Genomic DNA, 18,896 nt, shown 5'->3' with positions numbered 1-18,896 from the left:
GAGCCGTACACTTTTAGCTTGGACGGTAAAAGGGTGATGGGATGAATCCATCGTCGGGAAGAGTTTTAACTTGATGCGAATTTCATGGGTGGACGGTGATCAGAGGGCTCTTGTAAGTGGCTTGAATGGCGAGCCTAGATTGCAAAGTCAAAGAAGGGATCTGGGTGTTTAAGTGAAGTAGCTCAGTGTGGTTCAAACAGGGATATGAATTTTAAGAGATTTAAAATGGGACTGATTACCTGAGAAGGGATGTAGCATTTGGAGGGTCTACTTTTGGGGACCTACGGCAACCTGAAACTCATAGTGGTCAACTTGATACTTTATCTATTAGTTTAGTTACGAAGAGTCTGCGTCTTAGAAGAAGAATTTCCATACAGTCAGTCTCATAAATATTCGTACCCTCTACGTCTATTAAAAAAGTTTGACTAACTTAAATAATAAATTTACAAATAATTTATGAATAAAGGTTTCATTATAAATACGTACATGGATAAATTTTACACTTGTGTATATAGAATGAAAAATTTATTTGGAAATATCAAACCTGTCGTTTAATTTAAACAAATTCCTTCAACAAGTACAAAGGGTACGAATATTTATAGGACCGACTGTACGTACTGATAAAGGCTGATATTAACTAGTGCATTGACTCAAGTTGAGCATTGTAAGTAGATAACCAACAACACAGTTAATAGGTTACGGTAGATAAACACCGAAATTAAAAATCCTACGAATAAGCTACCAGAAAGTGAAGTGTTATAATTAAACCTTCAAAGAGATTCCCTCGAGACCAGCTACAAAATCTTGATAATTATTAAGGATACATTCGAGCGTGAACATCTACAAAGAACGGTTTTGAGAATTAACAGAAGAGAATTAGAAGAACAGAAAAAGAAAAACCGACTCGCACTATTTCATTTTCCAATTTCCAAAGAAGCATCCTTTTTTAGACGTTTACACTAAAACATATCCTCGATACGGTGCATCTCGCAGGTATCAAAATTAATTTGCCCGCTCGCTGTACACGCGACGCAAGCGTGATCGCCGTCATACCGAACACGCCAGCACGTCATCCGGAGACAAGTGACCGATGGCACGCAGGTTGACGGGCCGCTCGAAATTAAGCGATCGCCGTTAACGATAGTCCTGAATGAACAAACAGCGAGCGGATTAACCGCGTTTAAGCGGCGAATCGATATCACCCGTGGAAGTCTGTCGCTCTCAGAGTTTCAATGGCGGTTGTTCCCGTGTGCAAACACGCGTGTGCGTGTGCACGGGTCGCGTGGCGATTCTAACAGGTCCCGAAAATCCACTGGCGCCGGGACGTATTACACGGCCGAAACGTGTTATCCGGCTTAGTCCTGCAAACAGGACGAGGGCGCGCGTTGCAAACATAACCCGAATGCAATATGCATGCCGCGGGTGACGCGCATCCGCTGGCCAGACCGAAAGCTTCCGATATTCTTGACTACGTCACGGTCGAAGTCGTTCGACCCCAAAAACGTTTTTGACGATCGCGAAAATAAAGTTGGTTTCCTGGCGAATGGAGGATTTGCTTTTGGTCGAAGGAACGAAGCTGATGAACTTTTTCGGACTTGGTCACCTTTTATAATAAATTGATTCGTTTCTGGTATATTTAGTAGAATGAGTGGAAGTTAGGGGTACTCTTTTTGTTCGACCAGTCTTGAGGTGATTTTCATGATTATTTCGCAGCCAAAGTACTTGTTTATTTGGTACATGTACCAAATTTTTTGAAATCTTGAACTGACCTGCTTTATGGTTCGAGCAAATGGAAACTGATTTTGCTCTACTCGTTATGAATGTGTTTATAGCGTGAATTAGGAAAGAAGGAGTAAAAGAAAATCTAGAGTCTAGACAAATCTTAGCAACGATAATCTTCTTCAAAAAGAAATCTATTTTCTAACTTAAGAAAGACGAGTACCCCCTTAAGATGACTAGTGGTAAATCTAGACTAAAAGAATCCAAACCGAATGATGATTCGTTCGATCAGTGTCAAAAGTCTTATTTAAACAACCGACTCGTTACAACCTACAACACTCATCGTTTGTCTCGGAGCTCACCGCGACTAACATCTCTCACTGTTTCTCGATAAACACTGACCCACTCGAACCCTGAACTCTCCTTTGAAATAACACATCCACCCTGACCCCATGGACCATGGAATACTCCAACTTGCGAATCCCATGAATCTCTAAAATCACATGAATATCAGGAATTCCTCGAATATTAAGAATACCAAGGATCCCAAAATTCTCAGGAATCCCAAGAGTTTTAAGAATCATAAGAATCTTACGAATGCTAAGAGTTCAAAGAACTTCAGAAATCCCACAAGTATCACAAGAGCTGTGACGGTCTTCACAAGTTTAGGATTCCAAAAATCCCAGAAATCTACATAATCCCAAGAATTCCAGATATTCCAAAAATCTCAAAAATCCCAACAGTCCTAATAATCTGTATGTTACAACACAATCCTAACATACTCAAGGCACCCACAAATTCCAAGAGTACTAAGAATTTGAATAGTTCCAAAAGCTCTAAAAATCGCAAGTATCCTACGAATCTCGAGAGCCACGATCCTCCAAAAAATTCCAAGGATCCAGCCGACGGTCAGACTCATCAGCACCCGCCGATGAAATCAGACCCAACCGGCTAATAACCAATTACCAGCATGAACGTGTTAACTGTGAACCGTTCGTTCCCGTCGATGTCTCCCCAAAGAATTAAATCGTGACCTGCATGCCGCCTGCTTCTGCATCGTAGACTGGAGTCAGTCGGGCGAGTCGATCGATCGTTAATCGAAGGGATCTCTGCTCTATTCACAGGATCTTACGTACGCGGAGGGCGGCCACAACTGGCGGAGCATAATCTTCTCGCTGCTGGTCATCGGCTTCGTTATCGCCGGGATCGTCACGGCCATTTACCTTCTCGGGTGAGTGTTCTCCAACCGCTACCCTCGTCCTTTTTCTCAGCGGTGTTATCGACGGGCGATCTTTCAACGACTTCCACCAGGATACTTTTTCTGGTTCTGGAAATGGGAGGCGGGAAGGGGGCCGAAAGGATGCAGCCACGGAGTCTGGGGGTGCCCCATCCGGTGTAGACCGCTTTCGCGAAATTAATCCGTTCCCTTATCGACGAAATCTCCTGATCCTTTTTATCGTGGACCCGTGACCCCACCGCGGAAGCATAACGCGAAACGAATCGGATTTATCGATCCCAGAAAGTCTCGCCCCTTCCCCGATTCTGGAATGGATGTCTGGAGGTGATCCGCTGGAATTGCACGATGGTCGGTCCATCTAAATCGAAACACTTCTTATGTTCTACCTTAAGGCGAATGGGTTGAGAAAATGATGCTTCGCGAAAGACGTTCTTTTCTTCGGGGTAGTTAACTTCCTTGTACGTGAGATTGTGAAATATACGGCCACCTGATTAAATCTTTTTTTAATTAAATTTCAGTACAAATATTTTAAAAGATATTACAAACTTAACTCTTATCGCTCCAAGTATATATCAGCTGGAGAAGAACACTGGGATAATTAATCTTGGATGACTGTCTGTTAGAGTGATAAGAGTTAATTGATATTTCACATCCGAAATCATGTACTTTTGATTTCGCCATATGTAATGTTCAATTGTTCAATTCATTTCGCAATTGTTTCAAAATAATTATAAAATAAATAAATATGTTACTTGAAATAGTATTATTTGAAATGATATTCGAAACAATATCCTAATGTTTCAATCATTTCATATTTGACGTAATATAATTTCATAAGTGACCAGGTTTGGTATGCGTACGTACATACATATGTCATGTGTCAGTAACTAATCATTTCTATATTAATTTCCTGACTGTAAGGGATTGTTACTTCCCTTAACACCCTGTGTTAGGTTTCACCTTGTCAAGCATCTTGATATCTACATGTTTGTCGAGAAACTTTGAATTGATTGAACATAAACTTTTAGGTACGTCGACGAGCTGCTGTACTGGAGCGGCAGACGTCTCACGTTAGACGAGTGCCTTCGTGATGACCTAACACCGCACAGGCTACCACCCACCTGGATCTCCCACGACAAGTTTGTCTATCAAGCCGACGACGGTTCTCTCACTCTTCTGGACACCAGCAACAATTCCGTGTCCCTTCTGGTCTCTAACCACACGCTCGTACGTACCAGCCGTTTCTAAAAGATTTATCTTTCGTTTCTTGTGTAAAAAAATATTGTGTTACGGAATCAGGTTCACTCCCAAACCTTCGTCAGATCTCTACTGTGGAGGTTTATAATCCGAGCAAGTTCGAATGCACCTGTACACTGTGTTTGAGACAAAGGAGCATACATTTTTTGGGACACTGTAACTAAAAAGCGAATTACGTCTTGATCCAACCACGTCTGTTGAAATTAGTGATATGTTTGTCAAGCAAAGAACAATAATATCCAGTAATCCAAAAATTACCCAACCAAAGTTAAAGATACCCCTGACCAAGCAGGAAAAACGAAAGGATTGCGTTGTGCCAAGGAAAATGATACTTCAAAATTGTCACAAAAGCCTATTCAACAATCGAATGAAGGTATATAACTTTTTTTGTTTTCAAAGTGGCCTCTGGAAATCAGTGAAAATTGGTTCGACGATTCGATGAAAGCTGCGAGAAGCAACCGTTGGAATTGCATGTAGAGAGGCGTGAAAATGAATTTGGAGATCCGATAAAAAATATAGTGGAAGATTGGTTTAAAAGCTTACCAACCACGATACTGGCTGAAACGTCGCTTTGCGTGGGGCGTTCGAGTTATAATATTTTTTTTCATCGTTGCAAATACGCTACCAGAAAACTCAGCACCGTATTTAAACGTGTATATCTCCACCGCTCTGGAAGCAATGATAATTTTCAGCGTTTTTGGGAGGTGAATAGGGCAATATAATAAAAAATTTTGTCGAGATCTCGACGAGATCTTAAAATAATCTTGATCTCGGCCAAATCTCGACATGATAAATCTCGATATCGATCTCGAATGTTACAAATAATCTCGATCTCGAAATCGAGACGAGATCGAGACGAGATCGAGATTTATCTTGCCTCGTGCGCATCACTAGAGGTGAAACGATCGTCCCGCGTCAATCTGCATAGCAGCTTTAGTCGTTTCCATTTTAATCCCTGTATACATCTTTATGAACTCAGGGGTTTGTATGGGATAACGCCAGAGCGATGGAAATTCAAACGAACGCAAAATGTCAAACAGAATATTAATGCCGAAAATGCTGTTACTTCTGAAAGAGTGCTCCAAAACTCAATACACCTTAACAATTGACTTAAATAACAATGTATACGATAGTACGAATGTCCATTGAAATCGTTTCCTTTGAAGGAAATATTCGGTTGTATGGAATCGAATGTTCAAACGGTAAAAGACAACGTCAAAACGCGAAATTTTACTCGGATGTAGAAATCGTAGCACGGATTTCCATCGAATCCCCGAGGACTTCCAATAATTACAATCGTTAATACTCTTCGAATGGCAAATTTTAAAGGAAGGAACAATGCAATTGGCGAAGGATATTTCCACCAGTTTAAAGATAATACCGTCACCCTAAAGTCGTTTAAATGCTAATGGGTTTCCTTATGGGTCGGAATGCAACCTCGACTATAAAATTACAGCGATCGACCGCGAATTTCTCGTTTATAGTAGAATGAAAATGACGTTGGACTTCGGTAGTTCGTAACTTGGTGTTGAATATCAAATTAATTATAGTATTAGACAGCTATTATTACATAATAAAATAGCTGTGAACTTAACTTATTCTTCTGTTCGAGAATAAATGATATCGGTCTCAGAAATTGAATAATTGTCGCGTTGTGACGCGGGTCGTATAGATTGTGTCGATTTGTTAACATCATTAACAAGCTGTCCAATAGGCTAATTGCAATATGCATCATAATACGCGACGTAACGCAACCAGCCGCGAGCTAATTGGCCGAGAAATACGTTTGGAAATTGCGTAACGATCTGCGATCTGCTCGTAAGTTGCGTGACGTGACGGATAAGCCAGCAACCGCTGCGACGCGAGATCGATTAATCGATTCGTGCGTAATCGATTGAAACGCACTTGATTGCTTCGAGAAATTGTTGTGGTCCTCGACTCGGTTTAGGGAAACTCTGTTCATGAAAATTTTTGTTGGTAAAAACTCGTGCCTAGTATTACAATTTAATTAGATTGCAATTAATTCATTGCAGTGATCGCGACATATATGTATTTCGAGACAAATATTATAGAATATATGTTTCGAGAAAGCATAGTTTGTTTAATGTAAATGTTTCATTTAAGCTTTTTCCTGACATCAAAAAATCTCACTGTACATGATGTACTTTCAAGTATCTTATTCGAGATACGTTTTGTCTATTTGGATTGTTTCGAAATTATTCATTCCAATATTATAAAAAAGTCCATTCAAATTTATCCACATTTTACATTCGTTCGTTTTATTTTTGTTATAAAAGCTTCACTGTCATCCATTGTAGCTTCGCGAAATTATTACCAGTCATTTAATGAATAAACTCATTTTTTTTAAACTTTTAGTTAATATTCTAGAATCCGTTAATTTGATTTGGATAAATATTTACATAAACTCTCAAACTAGAAATACATCGATGAATAACATAGCAAGTATTAAAATACACAAACACCCCAATTAACTCGAAACGTATGCAAATATTTGAGTAAAACCAGAAAATATTTCCAGCATGAGAAGGTTAATGGGAAAAATCGATCGACATCATCTCTGAAAGGTTAGCGGTTGACACAGTTGACCCTAATCTATACCAGCGCAAACGCAATTGAAGCTTGAGAATTTGACCTTGAATGGACAAATGATTTCACGCTGACCTCAGTTAGCCGCAGGGTAAATGAGGAAAATGGGTAACTCGATCGAACGTGTCGAATTATCGAGGGACGAATCTGCCTTGAGCGGCTCGCGCGATGCAAATGAAAAATCCTACTCGCGGAAAAAGCAAGGGGATAGACGAAGGGCCGGGGGAAACAATAAACAGTCTTAACGTCGGTATCACACGGCCGTCCCTCCGAGCTTTATCTATCAAGGAGGCGAGTTCAGCCCGCGGCGCGCCATAAAACAAAGAGACCAGGCCATATATAAGGCAAAGTTCGAGGTATTCCTCGGTTTATTCAAGAGAAAGGGGGTCATTCCTCTACCTCCGCTTCGGTGGTATTGCATTTTCTGCTCGATGGAACGATCTGTGCCCCGAAGCAACCCAAAAACGATAGACCCTAAGAAACAGAGAACAGCGCAATCCCTGCTCGTGGTTTCATCCAGAGAATTTCACGATGGCTTAATAAACGCAGAATAATTACGAAGTTGTAAATCATCCGACCTTGTACTTCAGCTATATCTACAATGTACATAATGTATAGTGGTTAATTAACGATACAAAGTAGCTACGTAGTGTGCAAGGTGACTCATACAGCTCTAGTATTTGACAAAAGCCTGTCCTGTAACTCCGTAAATTTCATGAATTTTGAAAAGTCCTTTCGCAGGACATTTTTATATACTCTGAATATTTTAACCATGCAATCTAAAAGAAATCGAATTTTTAATTTCCACAGAAATGTAATTAAAATATTACCAAGAGGACGACGACAAGTATTCGATAACAAAAGAAAATGTATCACCGAGTAAAAGAATATATCAAGTTTTATTCGGCTAGATCGACAATTTCACAGAAGAAACACTCGCCAATTTATGGACCGACGGAATACTATTCGGAGCACAACGTTGACAGTGTTCGCTCGTTAAAGGACTGTTGGGGGAACCGTTGCAACGCGGGGAAACGAAGACAAATGGAGTGATGCGAATAGAAAAATCGAAGTGTATCCGACCAAAGTGGACCGGGTCCAAAATACCCGATTCCTTTTTCCTCCTGGACCGCCAGACAGGCCACAGACGAACGAACACACCGCATTGATCCGATCAGGCGTCCACCAGGACACGCCGCGCCGCGGCCCGCCTCTCTGTCCTTTCAGAAACAAATATCGACTGGTGCCGGCTCTGTTCCCTGCACCATTCCCCTGGTCGCGCTAATATCGAGCTCAAAAGTGGCCAATCGAAAATTTCACTCCGTTTCCGACCAGTGTAATTAAAATCGCCGCGATGTTAATTGTTTCCTCCACTTGTAACTCGAACGAAACGAGGAGATTCAAACAGAATGAATTTTTAATTAACACGTTCGCTGCCAAGTTAAAACTTGTGAAAATTGTTACAAAGTTAACAATTATGTTTCGAAACTATTGAAGATTAGATAAGTAAACATTCGTTGTAGTATAGAATTTTTTAACGTCCCCAAATTTTCGAATCCTATCCAGACTCATTTTCATTATTGCCTCACCTTTGGAATTAATTTCACCCATTTCTGGGTGATGTGGCAATCAACGTGTTAACCATCGTCAAATGTGAATCAAAGAATTCTATTGGGGGAAGGGGGGGGGGGGGGGGTGGTGTCAAAAAATTAATTGAAATGTCTTCGACTTGGTAAAAGATAGAAGCGCTAAGGAGAATTTATGATCACTGCAAAATGAGTAGAACTCGGAACAGGTCTAGGGAAACTCCCCGAGCCAACATGCCGTAATTCACACATCCGCGATAATTTGTATACCTTGTCAGAGTTTGAACGCAAGTTCGGTATAACTGTGTCTCCTGTAATGCACCTAGCGATCCATCACGATCGACGCAAGCGTAGGGTTTCTGTTTCATGAAACTCAAGCTGAAAGACATCACTGTGACGACTACCAGGCTTCTAATCACCCTCGGTGGTATGAATGTTGACGTCCGTGATGAACTCGATGCATGCAATAATCACTGTTAGAGGTTTCAGGTAGCGAGCAGTGACGGATCTAGAAAAGCTCCGAGGAGAGGGCTATCAGTAAATAGATCAACAAATAGATTAAATGGAAAAAAACAATTCAGCAAATGTATAGAATTAATTATTTAAATTCGAGTGTCGCTGTCAGATTACAATAAATTCACCGTGAATAACTGATAGGATGCTGCTAATTTAAATGACATTATCAGAGAACGCGTATACTTGTAATGCCTACTAAGCGAATACGGAGATGACGCAGCGTGTGTACAATAACGGAAGATAATTTCAATCCAAGCCCGGTAGTTCAGCAATGGCCCACCATCGAAATTCGGTCCAATTTAATGCATGCGCATACGTGCGCTGATAATCATCAACTGTTCGTGCGTGTAGTTTAATAACGTAACACATAATGGCTTCGAACGTCGAGGAATAATTAAAGGCTGTCAATTGAAGAATCGTTTGTATCCATGAGGAATCGCCACAAAAATACTTCCTTGTACAATGAATTCTAGGACCTCTGCTATGCTTTTTCATTCTCAGTCTTTTCTCAGTGGATTGTTTATAGTCGCAATTAAAATCATGTTTGATTTTCAATGGGATTTAAATCCGGGAATTGGGATGAGCTATTCAAAGATCTATGTTTTACTTTCGACACTTTTGAAACCTAAGAACTCGAGAAAAAATCAGAACATAACTGAAAGATGAAAACGTCCGTTTTGAAGGTGTTGGAGCTTCGAATTTGCTCGGATTTATCCTCCACCACGGAGAAAGTGAGAAATACAGAACACACATAACCGTAAATCTTTCCTGACTTTGTTTTCAGAGACAGCTGAACGTTCAAGGCTACCAGTGCAGCTCCGACCTACGTTACGTGTTGTTCAAGCACAATGTCAAGCCGGTGAGTTATGCGAGGGCAGAAATATTTTTGGCGGTCTTCGGTGCGTCATTAGAGTACTTATCGCTGATTGGCTCGAAGGAGAAACGAACACGTTGCGAAGAAATTACGTCGAACTTGCAAATCTTGCACTATCTCTGATTTCTGGACTTAATAGCTTGCTCTACATAATTCTACAGCTACTCTAATAGGAAAACCTTGAAATAATCTTGGGCCTGAACATTCGATCATTCGCGTTGGTATAATCTTAAAATAACTTTGAAACTGATTATTCGTGCAATAAACCAGAATAGAGGGATAAAATGACCAATAAATCTTAAACAACGCACGATGAACTTTAAATCAAACTATTCGATTCTTCCAGGTGTTCAGACACACCTTCACCGCTTACTATACAGTCTACGACGTCACGAACGAGTGAGTACGCCCCTATACATTGTAAAAAGCTACTTTAACTCTTTGAGGCACATGATTATAAAAGAAAAAGAAAATACAAGCTGCACATGAGAACAACGTCAGCAACTTGCTAACGCTTATTTACGATACTTTTAGCGATACTTCATAGTATTGCTATATGAATGAAAAACTTTAAACGGAATAGTAAAGCTAAGCAAAAAGTGGGATAGTTTTTAATCCATCTAATTTCAAAGAGTTAAATTGATAAGAGTAGAACCCAGTACTAATAGTTGGAAGCTGCAATGGGACGATACTCTGCTAAAGTAGTTTCAGTTTCATAGCATCTATCATTAGTCTTTGACCGTTGCTTTCAGTCATCACACACCTCTTCGCCTGCACGCGTCGCGAAGGATGCAGCAAACGCGACTGCAACACGCCGCCTGGTTAGGCAACACATCGGGCCTGTTGATGATATCCGAGAACGATATTTACGTGAGACTGGCGCCATCCGCGGCAGAGGACGCACGACTGACCGACACAGGTGTTCCTGGTGTGATTTACAACGGTATTCCGGATTGGTTATACCAGGAGGAAGTGATGCCTCGGCCAGAAGCAACCTGGCCCAGCCCGGACGGCACGCATCTTCTCTACGCTACCTTTAACGACACTAAGGTCACTGCCTTGGAGTTCCCCTGGTTTGGTACGCAGCCAGGTCACGATGGAGCCAGCTCAAGTCCTCTAACCACACCCAGAAGAGGCTCCTTTCCGCCGTCGAAGTCTGTCAGATATCCTACGCCCGGGTCGTCCAACCCAGAGGTCGATCTGCTGGTGATGGAGCTTAGCAATGTGACGAGTACGAACGGCAACGGAACCATGAACTCCACGTTGGCTTTTCGAACAAAGCTTAGGCCGCCGCCTGTATTGGATGGACAGTAAGTGCTTTTGGCGCCAAGTTTTATAATTTTACGAAATACTAGTGCCACACCACCAGACAGTTCATGGTTCCTAAGTTCCTAAGTTCTAGACTCAGGGTACCTAATTTTAAAAATCCCTTAGTTGTGAAACTTAACTCTATAGTTCACAATTTTTCAAATCGGAGCAAATACAAGTAACACTCTACCGCAAAAATTCTGACGATAACTGTTCGATTTAGTGTAAAAATAATTATCTTCAATGGTGATGTGACCTTTTTATAACGTAGATGTCTTAATTCTGCTAGGAACAGAGCATAAGTAATTCTTTATGTTGCATCTTCCAATATGTATGTCTTTATTGATGCATATGTGCATCGATGCGCACTGTACGGTTAATCTGAGCAGTACTCAGCTAATTCGCTTAGCCCAGGTTCAATTTAGTAGAATCCAATATCAATGATTTTTCCATATTTAATGTCTCTGAGCTCGTAGGACTGTGTGCTGATAGCTGTCCTTGCTACGTCACTCGTAACTGTATGGAGTTAACCGCATTAGTTTGCTTGTCAATTCCAGAGAGTACTATTTAATATCCGCCGGTTGGGTGGGCGAAGACTCCACTCAAATCGCCGTCGTGTGGATGTCGAGGTCGCAGAACCTGTCGCTGGTATCCGCTTGTCGTGCGCCCACGTGGGAATGCGAGGAGACTCACTCGGAAAGGGCGCCCGAAGGGCAATGGCTCGACGCTCAGCCTCATCCTGTTTTTGCTCCTGACGGCGACAGCTTCTTACTGTTGGCATCCGTTCAGGAAGGCGACAAGGAACACTTCACCCACATCAAACACGTGACCCTGACTCAGCAAAGGATAGCGGTGCTGTCTCATGGCCGTTACGAGGTGAGCAAATCATCGAAGCTAGGTAGATGAAATTACCCAGTTATCTCATAACGTACATAAGATATGAAATACCATATCGTTATATTTGTAAACATATCAATGATTTATATCGTTCATACACATATACTGTACGTTCGCTATAATGGACATTAATAGGGTTTGCGAATATATGACACGCAAAGCAAATTATACTTCAGAATCTGTTTCATAATTCATTAATTTCAATTCTATAATTAATTCCTTCTACCAAATTCTTTTGTATTTAATATTTTTTTCTATCTCTGTTAGTTTTTTCGATATTCAATTAAATAGGTATTTCGTTCATATCTCTAGGGTAGTTTTCACCCCCTGAACATGAATATCAGCCGATACAAATACTTGCGGGTCGAATATTTTTCAATATTTGTCTTGTGTACCAAGTTTCATTCAAATTAACGTGTGACAGTTGGGTAATGTTTAATGTTGTTTAATGTTGGCTAATTATTTCTGAATAATCACTACCTCGACAATTTTCCATTACCCGAATCCACAGTTCTACTAACCACGGTCCTTTACGATTAACTTGTGCGATGTTCCCGTCCTTGTCATCAGGTGAGCGAGATCCTAGCGTGGGACACGAAGGGTCACCAGGTGTACTATTTGGGCACCAGAGAGAGGAGGCCCGGTCAGAAACACCTTTACGTTGTGCGTGATCCTACTGCCGACGATCCTCGACGTTTAGAGCCGCTCTGCGTCACGTGCGATCTTGGGGAAGTCCTTTGGAGCAGTAGGTAAGTGCATCGCGTACCTTTTCAATAATCATTTAGATGCTGATGGCTCTGTACACCCTGTGACAGATTTTATTACACCAACTGTACGCATTTCGGCGCATCCGTCAGTCCAGCGGTGAACGACGCGACGCAGGGTTACTACGTCCTCTATTGCGAAGGTCCAGGTCTCCCCCTGGCAGGCATACACTCGACGACTTCCCACAAGATGATCCGCATGCTCTACGACACGAGAATCCAACGGGGGGACAAGCTTTCTCAACTAGCGCTGCCGACACGAAGAAGTTTCGAGGTATTTACTTCCCCAAAACGTTTCAAGGACTATTCCTGGTCAATCCTAACTTCGTACTATCTTAGGTGCCACTGCCTCAAGGCTGGAAAGCTCAAGTGCAACTGTTGCTGCCGCCCTCGTGGCGTGAAGAGCTCAGAGACGCAGCCTTTCCGGTTCTGGTCGAGGTGAACGGTCGTCCAGGGAGCGAGGCGGTCACAGATCGATTCAAGATCGACTGGGGTACTTACATGTCGAGCCACAACGACGTGGTTTACGTCAGGCTGGATGTACGAGGTGCCAGGGGTCAAGGGAAGAGGGACCTGTTCAGGAGAATCGGTGGCGTCGAGGTGCAGGATCAGCTGACCGTGCTGAAACATCTTCTGAAGACCCTGAAGTACCTTGATGTCACGAGGGTCGGAGTGTGGGGTTGGGGATACGGTGGCTACGTAACCGCCATGGTGTTAGGAAACCAGGAGAACCTGTTCAAGTGCGGCGTCGCCGTGAACCCCATCGCGGATTGGCTGTATTACAGTGAGTCCACGAATGTCAGATTCGAAAGATTGTTCCTTCTTGATGTTGATATACGCCAAGTGAAAGGAAATCTTACTCGTGTTTGCGAATTTTCTAAAGTGTACATGTATGCAAATTACCCACAACAACACCAACTGTTGCAAATATAAATTTCCTTTCACCTGAACATTTTTAATTTAATTGCACATATTTTGAACATTGTCAAATATATATACAAAAGAATAAAAACAGAAGTCTCTAGATCTGGAATCGTAAGTCCACGTTTTCTGATGCAGATTCCGCGTTCACGGAGCGAGTCCTTGGCGCTCCAGCCGAAAATTACAAGGGTTACGTGGAGGCTGACCTGACTCAACGAGCCAGGCTGGTACCGAGTCACAGCCTCTACCTTCTTCATGGTCTAGCTGACCTTACAGCGCCTTACACGCACGGCGTCGCCTTCGCCAAGGCACTGTCCGAAGCGGGAATCATCTTTAGGTACCAGGTAAGGAGTTTGGCAAAGTACGCTTTGGAACTATGAACTTTATGAACTACTTACTTATGAACTCTATTAAACTTCAAGTTTGAAATATCATTTTTAGAGCACCTAGAAAATCGTCTATTACCTGCAACCCCCTCTAATATCTATTGCTTCTCTACAACTGCTACGTCTACATCATTTTCCTAATCTCTGTTCTTGTATTCCCATCAGTTACGGTACAATGATGCCCGTTCAACCTCTAGATTGAACCATCGCCTTTGGACACTTAGAAATCCATTGCTTCTCTCTCTCTATCTGTTACCTTTACATGTGTCCCTCATCTCTTAGCTCTTGAGTACAATCTAGTCCACCCAACCTCAAGTTTGAACTATCACCTTTGGACACATCTATCATCCCTTTGACACCTCACTAATGCCTATTACTTCTCTACTGGCTACTGCTACGTCTCGATTACTTCCTTCATCTCTGTTACCTTCACCCGTTTTCTCTACCCTCGTACAAAGACAATCGAACGTTTCAACAGAGTTACGCGGACGAAGACCACGCCTTAGCAGGCGTGTTGGAGCACGCTTATCGTTCCATGGAGGACTACCTCGCCGAGTGCCTCTCCCTGGACGCGTCCTAGTGCCTCAAGCCGAATACTCTCTCGTTGTCTCTAGCTCGCCTACTTCTGATACATCCCGGATGGGCGTGGATGCTCGCCGAGAAGGCTCACTGTTCAGGATTAGACTAGTTCGAGAAGATTCTCAAAAGCATCCCCAGGTGATCGCCAGCGTGACGGAACGCCGCCGTCGTTTCGAGGCAGAGGAGAGGAAGGCTTGAGAGGGATTGGAAGGTCGCGTGGAACAGGGTAAACGAAACGACGCCTGGTCCTTCTTGGTGGCGAGGATGCTTCGATCCGTAAAAGTAGGGTGTGGAAGAGAAGTACGTGAAAGGGAAGCGGTGATGAGAGGGATGAGGTAAACTTAGCGTTTGTATAAGTAATATCGTTGATAACGTTGTATATCAGCCTGCGGATTCCTCTTTGCTACGAAGAAAAACTCGTTCACTTTGCTCTCTGGACGCGCACCCCGGGAGATATTGTAGCGATCCAACCCCCCTGACATCCAGAGGCGTATCTAGTTAGAACTGCGACGCAGTTAGCGGGCCAGTTAGTCGACAAGCTCGATCGACACGAAGGGTGACTTAGGTGAAATTTCGATTCGCGTTAGCCTGCTTCTCGCGTGGTTGCAAGCTCGCCACATTTTGTATACCAAAAATCTCCATTATCTGACGGTGACTACGACACTCGAATGAACATTAAGACGCGAAGACCGATGATGATCGAGCGCATCGAGCTTAGCGCGAGCTTGCAAGCTCGCGACTCAAGATTTTTTATATCAAGCCTCCGGGTTCCCAGCGCTCGAGAAACTGAAGTCCGCGGCGGGGGGAGGGGGGGGGGCGCGTGGCGCTTGAAAGTATCGAGCTTACCGAAAGCTTGCAAGCTCTCCTCGCTGTTTTCATGATCAGCAGCGGTTCCAAGGGCCCCAGAAAGCTACGAGGAACCGTGGATTGCCGTCGCAGAGCTTGGAAGCGCGCGTCTTACGATTTCCCCCTACGGCGGCGTCAACGAAAGAGTCAACGGGCGAGATGAGGCTACCGCCCCCACCTTCTATCTTGTCTAGATTGAATTTTTAGCAGTATTTTCAAATTTTCTTATTAAATTTTAACAATATTTATTGTTGTCATTAGCGTTTCTTATTTTTTTATATCTCATCCACTTTTTTAATTTGTAGCGTAAACGTTACTGCGTTATTATTGTTCTTACTTTGTTGTCGTTATTGTTGTTGTGCTCTGGTGTTTGTTACGATCTATTGTTACTTACATTCATAAGTTTATCCTCATTAAAGTGCAAAGCGATACACCAACAGCGTAAAAGCTTTATTCTTACTCTTACGTTTAATTGGATTCCCCAAAACATAGGTCCAGGAAATAGAGAGTTTAAAGTGGAACAACCATGGAAGGTTTTATTCAGTTTATTATTACAATCTACCCGAGTATTCGCTACCTAAAGTTCGTGTTCTCCAAATTTGAACAAAACTACTTCCATCGAATGTTACCTCTCGAACTGTCAACCAAGAGATGAAGGAATCGGTGATCGTTGAACGATTTCGAGAGGCTCTTTGTCGAGTCGATTCTTTCGTTGACCCCATTTATGGCTACACTACCGGTGCCTCCCTGATTTCGGGGAAAAAGCTGGCTATGCCTATGCGATGAATCGTCCAGGGGTATCGACACACCACTCACCATTAGAAAACGAACGCTTAGTCCTAAGTTTTGTGTTGTACAGCTTGGCGCCTAGTCTATGTACCATAACGTTACACGCGTGAACGGAAAGGAGAAACAATTTTCCCCCACCCGTCCCAATCCCAGAACCACCGTTTGAACCTTGAATATTTGTATATATCTATACACGTCTCGTGGAAGATGTCCCTCGGTGTAGGCCGCGTTCCCTCGACGAGGTTCGCGGGTGTTCCCGTTTGTCGTTGATCGTTTGTTGTACTATATCGCTAAGGTGTACTATAAAATCAGTTTCCAGAATAAACTACTTATGTAAGTAAGCGACGCGAGGCTTTAGGGTAACGTTCCGATTCACCGTATACTTTAGCTCGTTCCAGAACGCACCTCGTCGCGGGCAACGAACCTTATCGTATACCTTTTCTCGATCAACACCAGACCGCTGTCACGGTCCTGACGGAGTACGCAACACTGACAAGGGGACATCTCCAATTGGTCCACTGGAATCTAAATAAACTTTTGTACGAAAACGGAGCTTGAAATTCTGAAGATAGTTACGTTAGTTTTGCGTGCTTGCGGTTAATAGTTTGGAAGATATTTAAGGGTAACGTTTGATAAGGTCAACCATCCTGTAACAATTACTTGTAAAAATGATAAAGTAGTGTTGTTGATAGAGTGGCACGTTCCTGATACGCGTATTCGAGTGATGAAATAGAGAAGGTAGCCAGTCGGTAGAGAAGAGTATTCCGTCGACAAAGTAGTGTATACTGTCGGTAAGGTTCGATAGCGTAGAACTCTAATTGATCGATGGAATTAGCGACAGAGCATTCTACATTGCCAACACCACGACCTGTTTTATAGACCGAGTGTTCTACATTACCGAAAAGATATAGTTTTAACGGGAATAGATGTATAAGTACTGAAATACCTTCGAAAACTTTGAGTTTAAATATCATCTAAAATACTAATCAAAGGCACTCAAAACTATATATCATTATCTTCAGGATTCCAAGCTCTATCACTATGCAGAAGCTCGCTTAAATATTAGCGTACCCGTTGGGAAAGCCCTCTTGTAAGCCGAAGGTTAGGCGGATCGATGTTCGTTCCGGTACGGTTGATGTTGGATGTTATCGTTCGAGATCGATTGAACTCGCGAGATCCGTTTCGAGAATAATGATCAACTTTCTTGTTAGTGACAGTGATTAGTCTCCAAAGATTCGTTCAGAGTTTTAGGGTTCCTATAAAAAGCTGCCAAGGCAGTAGCTCAGCTCAAATACAATGAAGAGCATAACTGAACTAGTAACAATAAGTTTCGTGTAAACTATTCGTACACAGTGGATGTGTTACAATTTTTTATTAGATATTTGATAGAATTTGTTTAAGTTTGAAGGTTCTCGGGTAAGTGCCAGGTGGTTTCTCTTAATTCCCTTATCAATAGACCTGTCAAATTCTATTTGATTATCTCGCTAGTTCGATGGATGTGGATGCAAAACGAAACGAAATGTTCACGGTTGATCGTAGAAGGGTCGCGCTCGAACGAGGAGAGTCGCACGTCGCCATAAACGCTGCCTGCCCAGCAGCCCTTAAATGCCGACAATCAAGGCTAGTGCAACTAATCAAACGATAATAAATAGAACGGAGAGGATGAAGAAATTACCTAATAATATTAATGTATCTTAGATGAGTGATGGATGCGATTCGTCCACGTCAAACTGTGTCGTTGGCGCCTCGACGGGGAAAGAGGAGAATATTAGTATATAAGACGGAAGTGGAGAGGGAGAATGAACCTCACAGGTGGGAATTCCCGTCGAGGTCATCGTATATAGACGAAAGTAGACACGAGGGATCGGTAGATCGGGATTACGTGCTTGGTGTCGATTGGAGAAAGTACAAAGATGCAACGTGTGACGAAGGAATTAGCTCTTTGATATTACTTTAGATGCTCGAGTTAAAAAAATGGCGGAAACTTTGTCCCTTTCGTGGAGAATTCTGTAAGATTTAATTTCTTTACTTAATCTTTAATAGACTTGGAGGTGGAATTATTGAATGCAAATTATGAAATTAATTCAAGACGTGTGTTATACATAGTAAGAGGATTACAAACTATTTCGTTTGCTCTAAAATTCGAAGGCTCACCAATCATTTTTACTACTTGTCTACTTGCTTGCGTTGATGGAGGAAGTTCTACAAGAAAGGTACCACCAAAATTCAAATTTAAAAATTCCCAAAATACCATCCCAAAGAAAGCAACCAAAACGATAGAATCGCACGAACTTTGATAGATTTCGATTCTATACAAAAATTCAAACATCGACGAAAATCTAACCGATCATAAATTGAATTTCATTATTGCATTTGTAAGAAACGAGAAAAGACGAATGCAATTCCTTCGCCACGTGGAATGGACAGAAACGTCGTTGTTTCCTCGTGAAAGTTCGCTTCGCGATATCGTCGATCGATTTTCCCGCGCGAATTCGAGAGAACTCGAGACTTCACCGAGCGGGAAACGAAAACAATGTGAGAATGAAATACAGCGAGCGCGCGTGAGAGAGAGAGAGAGAGAGAGAGAGAGAGAGAGAGAGAGAGAGAGAG

General features: G+C 42.4%; 1 protein-coding gene across 6 annotated transcripts in view; it reads left to right on the top strand.

Annotated features, from left to right (window-relative positions):
* Nucleotides 1–15,928, top strand: part of LOC128877798 (dipeptidyl aminopeptidase-like protein 6) — a 140,614-nt gene extending 124,686 nt beyond the window's left edge. For 4 of the 6 annotated variants that reach the window (XM_054125331.1, XM_054125330.1, XM_054125333.1 and 1 more), the window contains 11 exons: nt 2,844–2,950; nt 3,985–4,183; nt 9,707–9,781; nt 10,143–10,195; nt 10,549–11,106; nt 11,662–11,980; nt 12,572–12,750; nt 12,817–13,039; nt 13,105–13,549; nt 13,825–14,030; nt 14,551–15,928. In XM_054125331.1, coding sequence (XP_053981306.1) covers nt 2,844–2,950; nt 3,985–4,183; nt 9,707–9,781; nt 10,143–10,195; nt 10,549–11,106; nt 11,662–11,980; nt 12,572–12,750; nt 12,817–13,039; nt 13,105–13,549; nt 13,825–14,030; nt 14,551–14,652 — 2,466 coding nt within the window. In that variant the 3' untranslated portion in view covers nt 14,653–15,928. Of the gene's footprint in view, nt 1–2,842; nt 2,951–3,984; nt 4,184–9,706; nt 9,782–10,142; nt 10,196–10,548; nt 11,107–11,661; nt 11,981–12,571; nt 12,751–12,816; nt 13,040–13,104; nt 13,550–13,824; nt 14,031–14,550 lie in introns of all 6 variants that reach the window. The other 2 variants (XR_008457304.1, XM_054125332.1) reach the window with 2 other exon arrangements.
* Nucleotides 15,929–18,896: the final 2,968 nt, after the last annotated feature.

The sequence above is a fragment of the Hylaeus volcanicus genome, chromosome 6, assembly GCF_026283585.1.
Source record: "Hylaeus volcanicus isolate JK05 chromosome 6, UHH_iyHylVolc1.0_haploid, whole genome shotgun sequence".
Lineage (NCBI taxonomy): Eukaryota > Metazoa > Arthropoda > Insecta > Hymenoptera > Colletidae > Hylaeus > Hylaeus volcanicus.
Note: the sequence above shows the minus strand (reverse complement) of the source record. Positions and strands in the feature narration are given on the sequence as shown.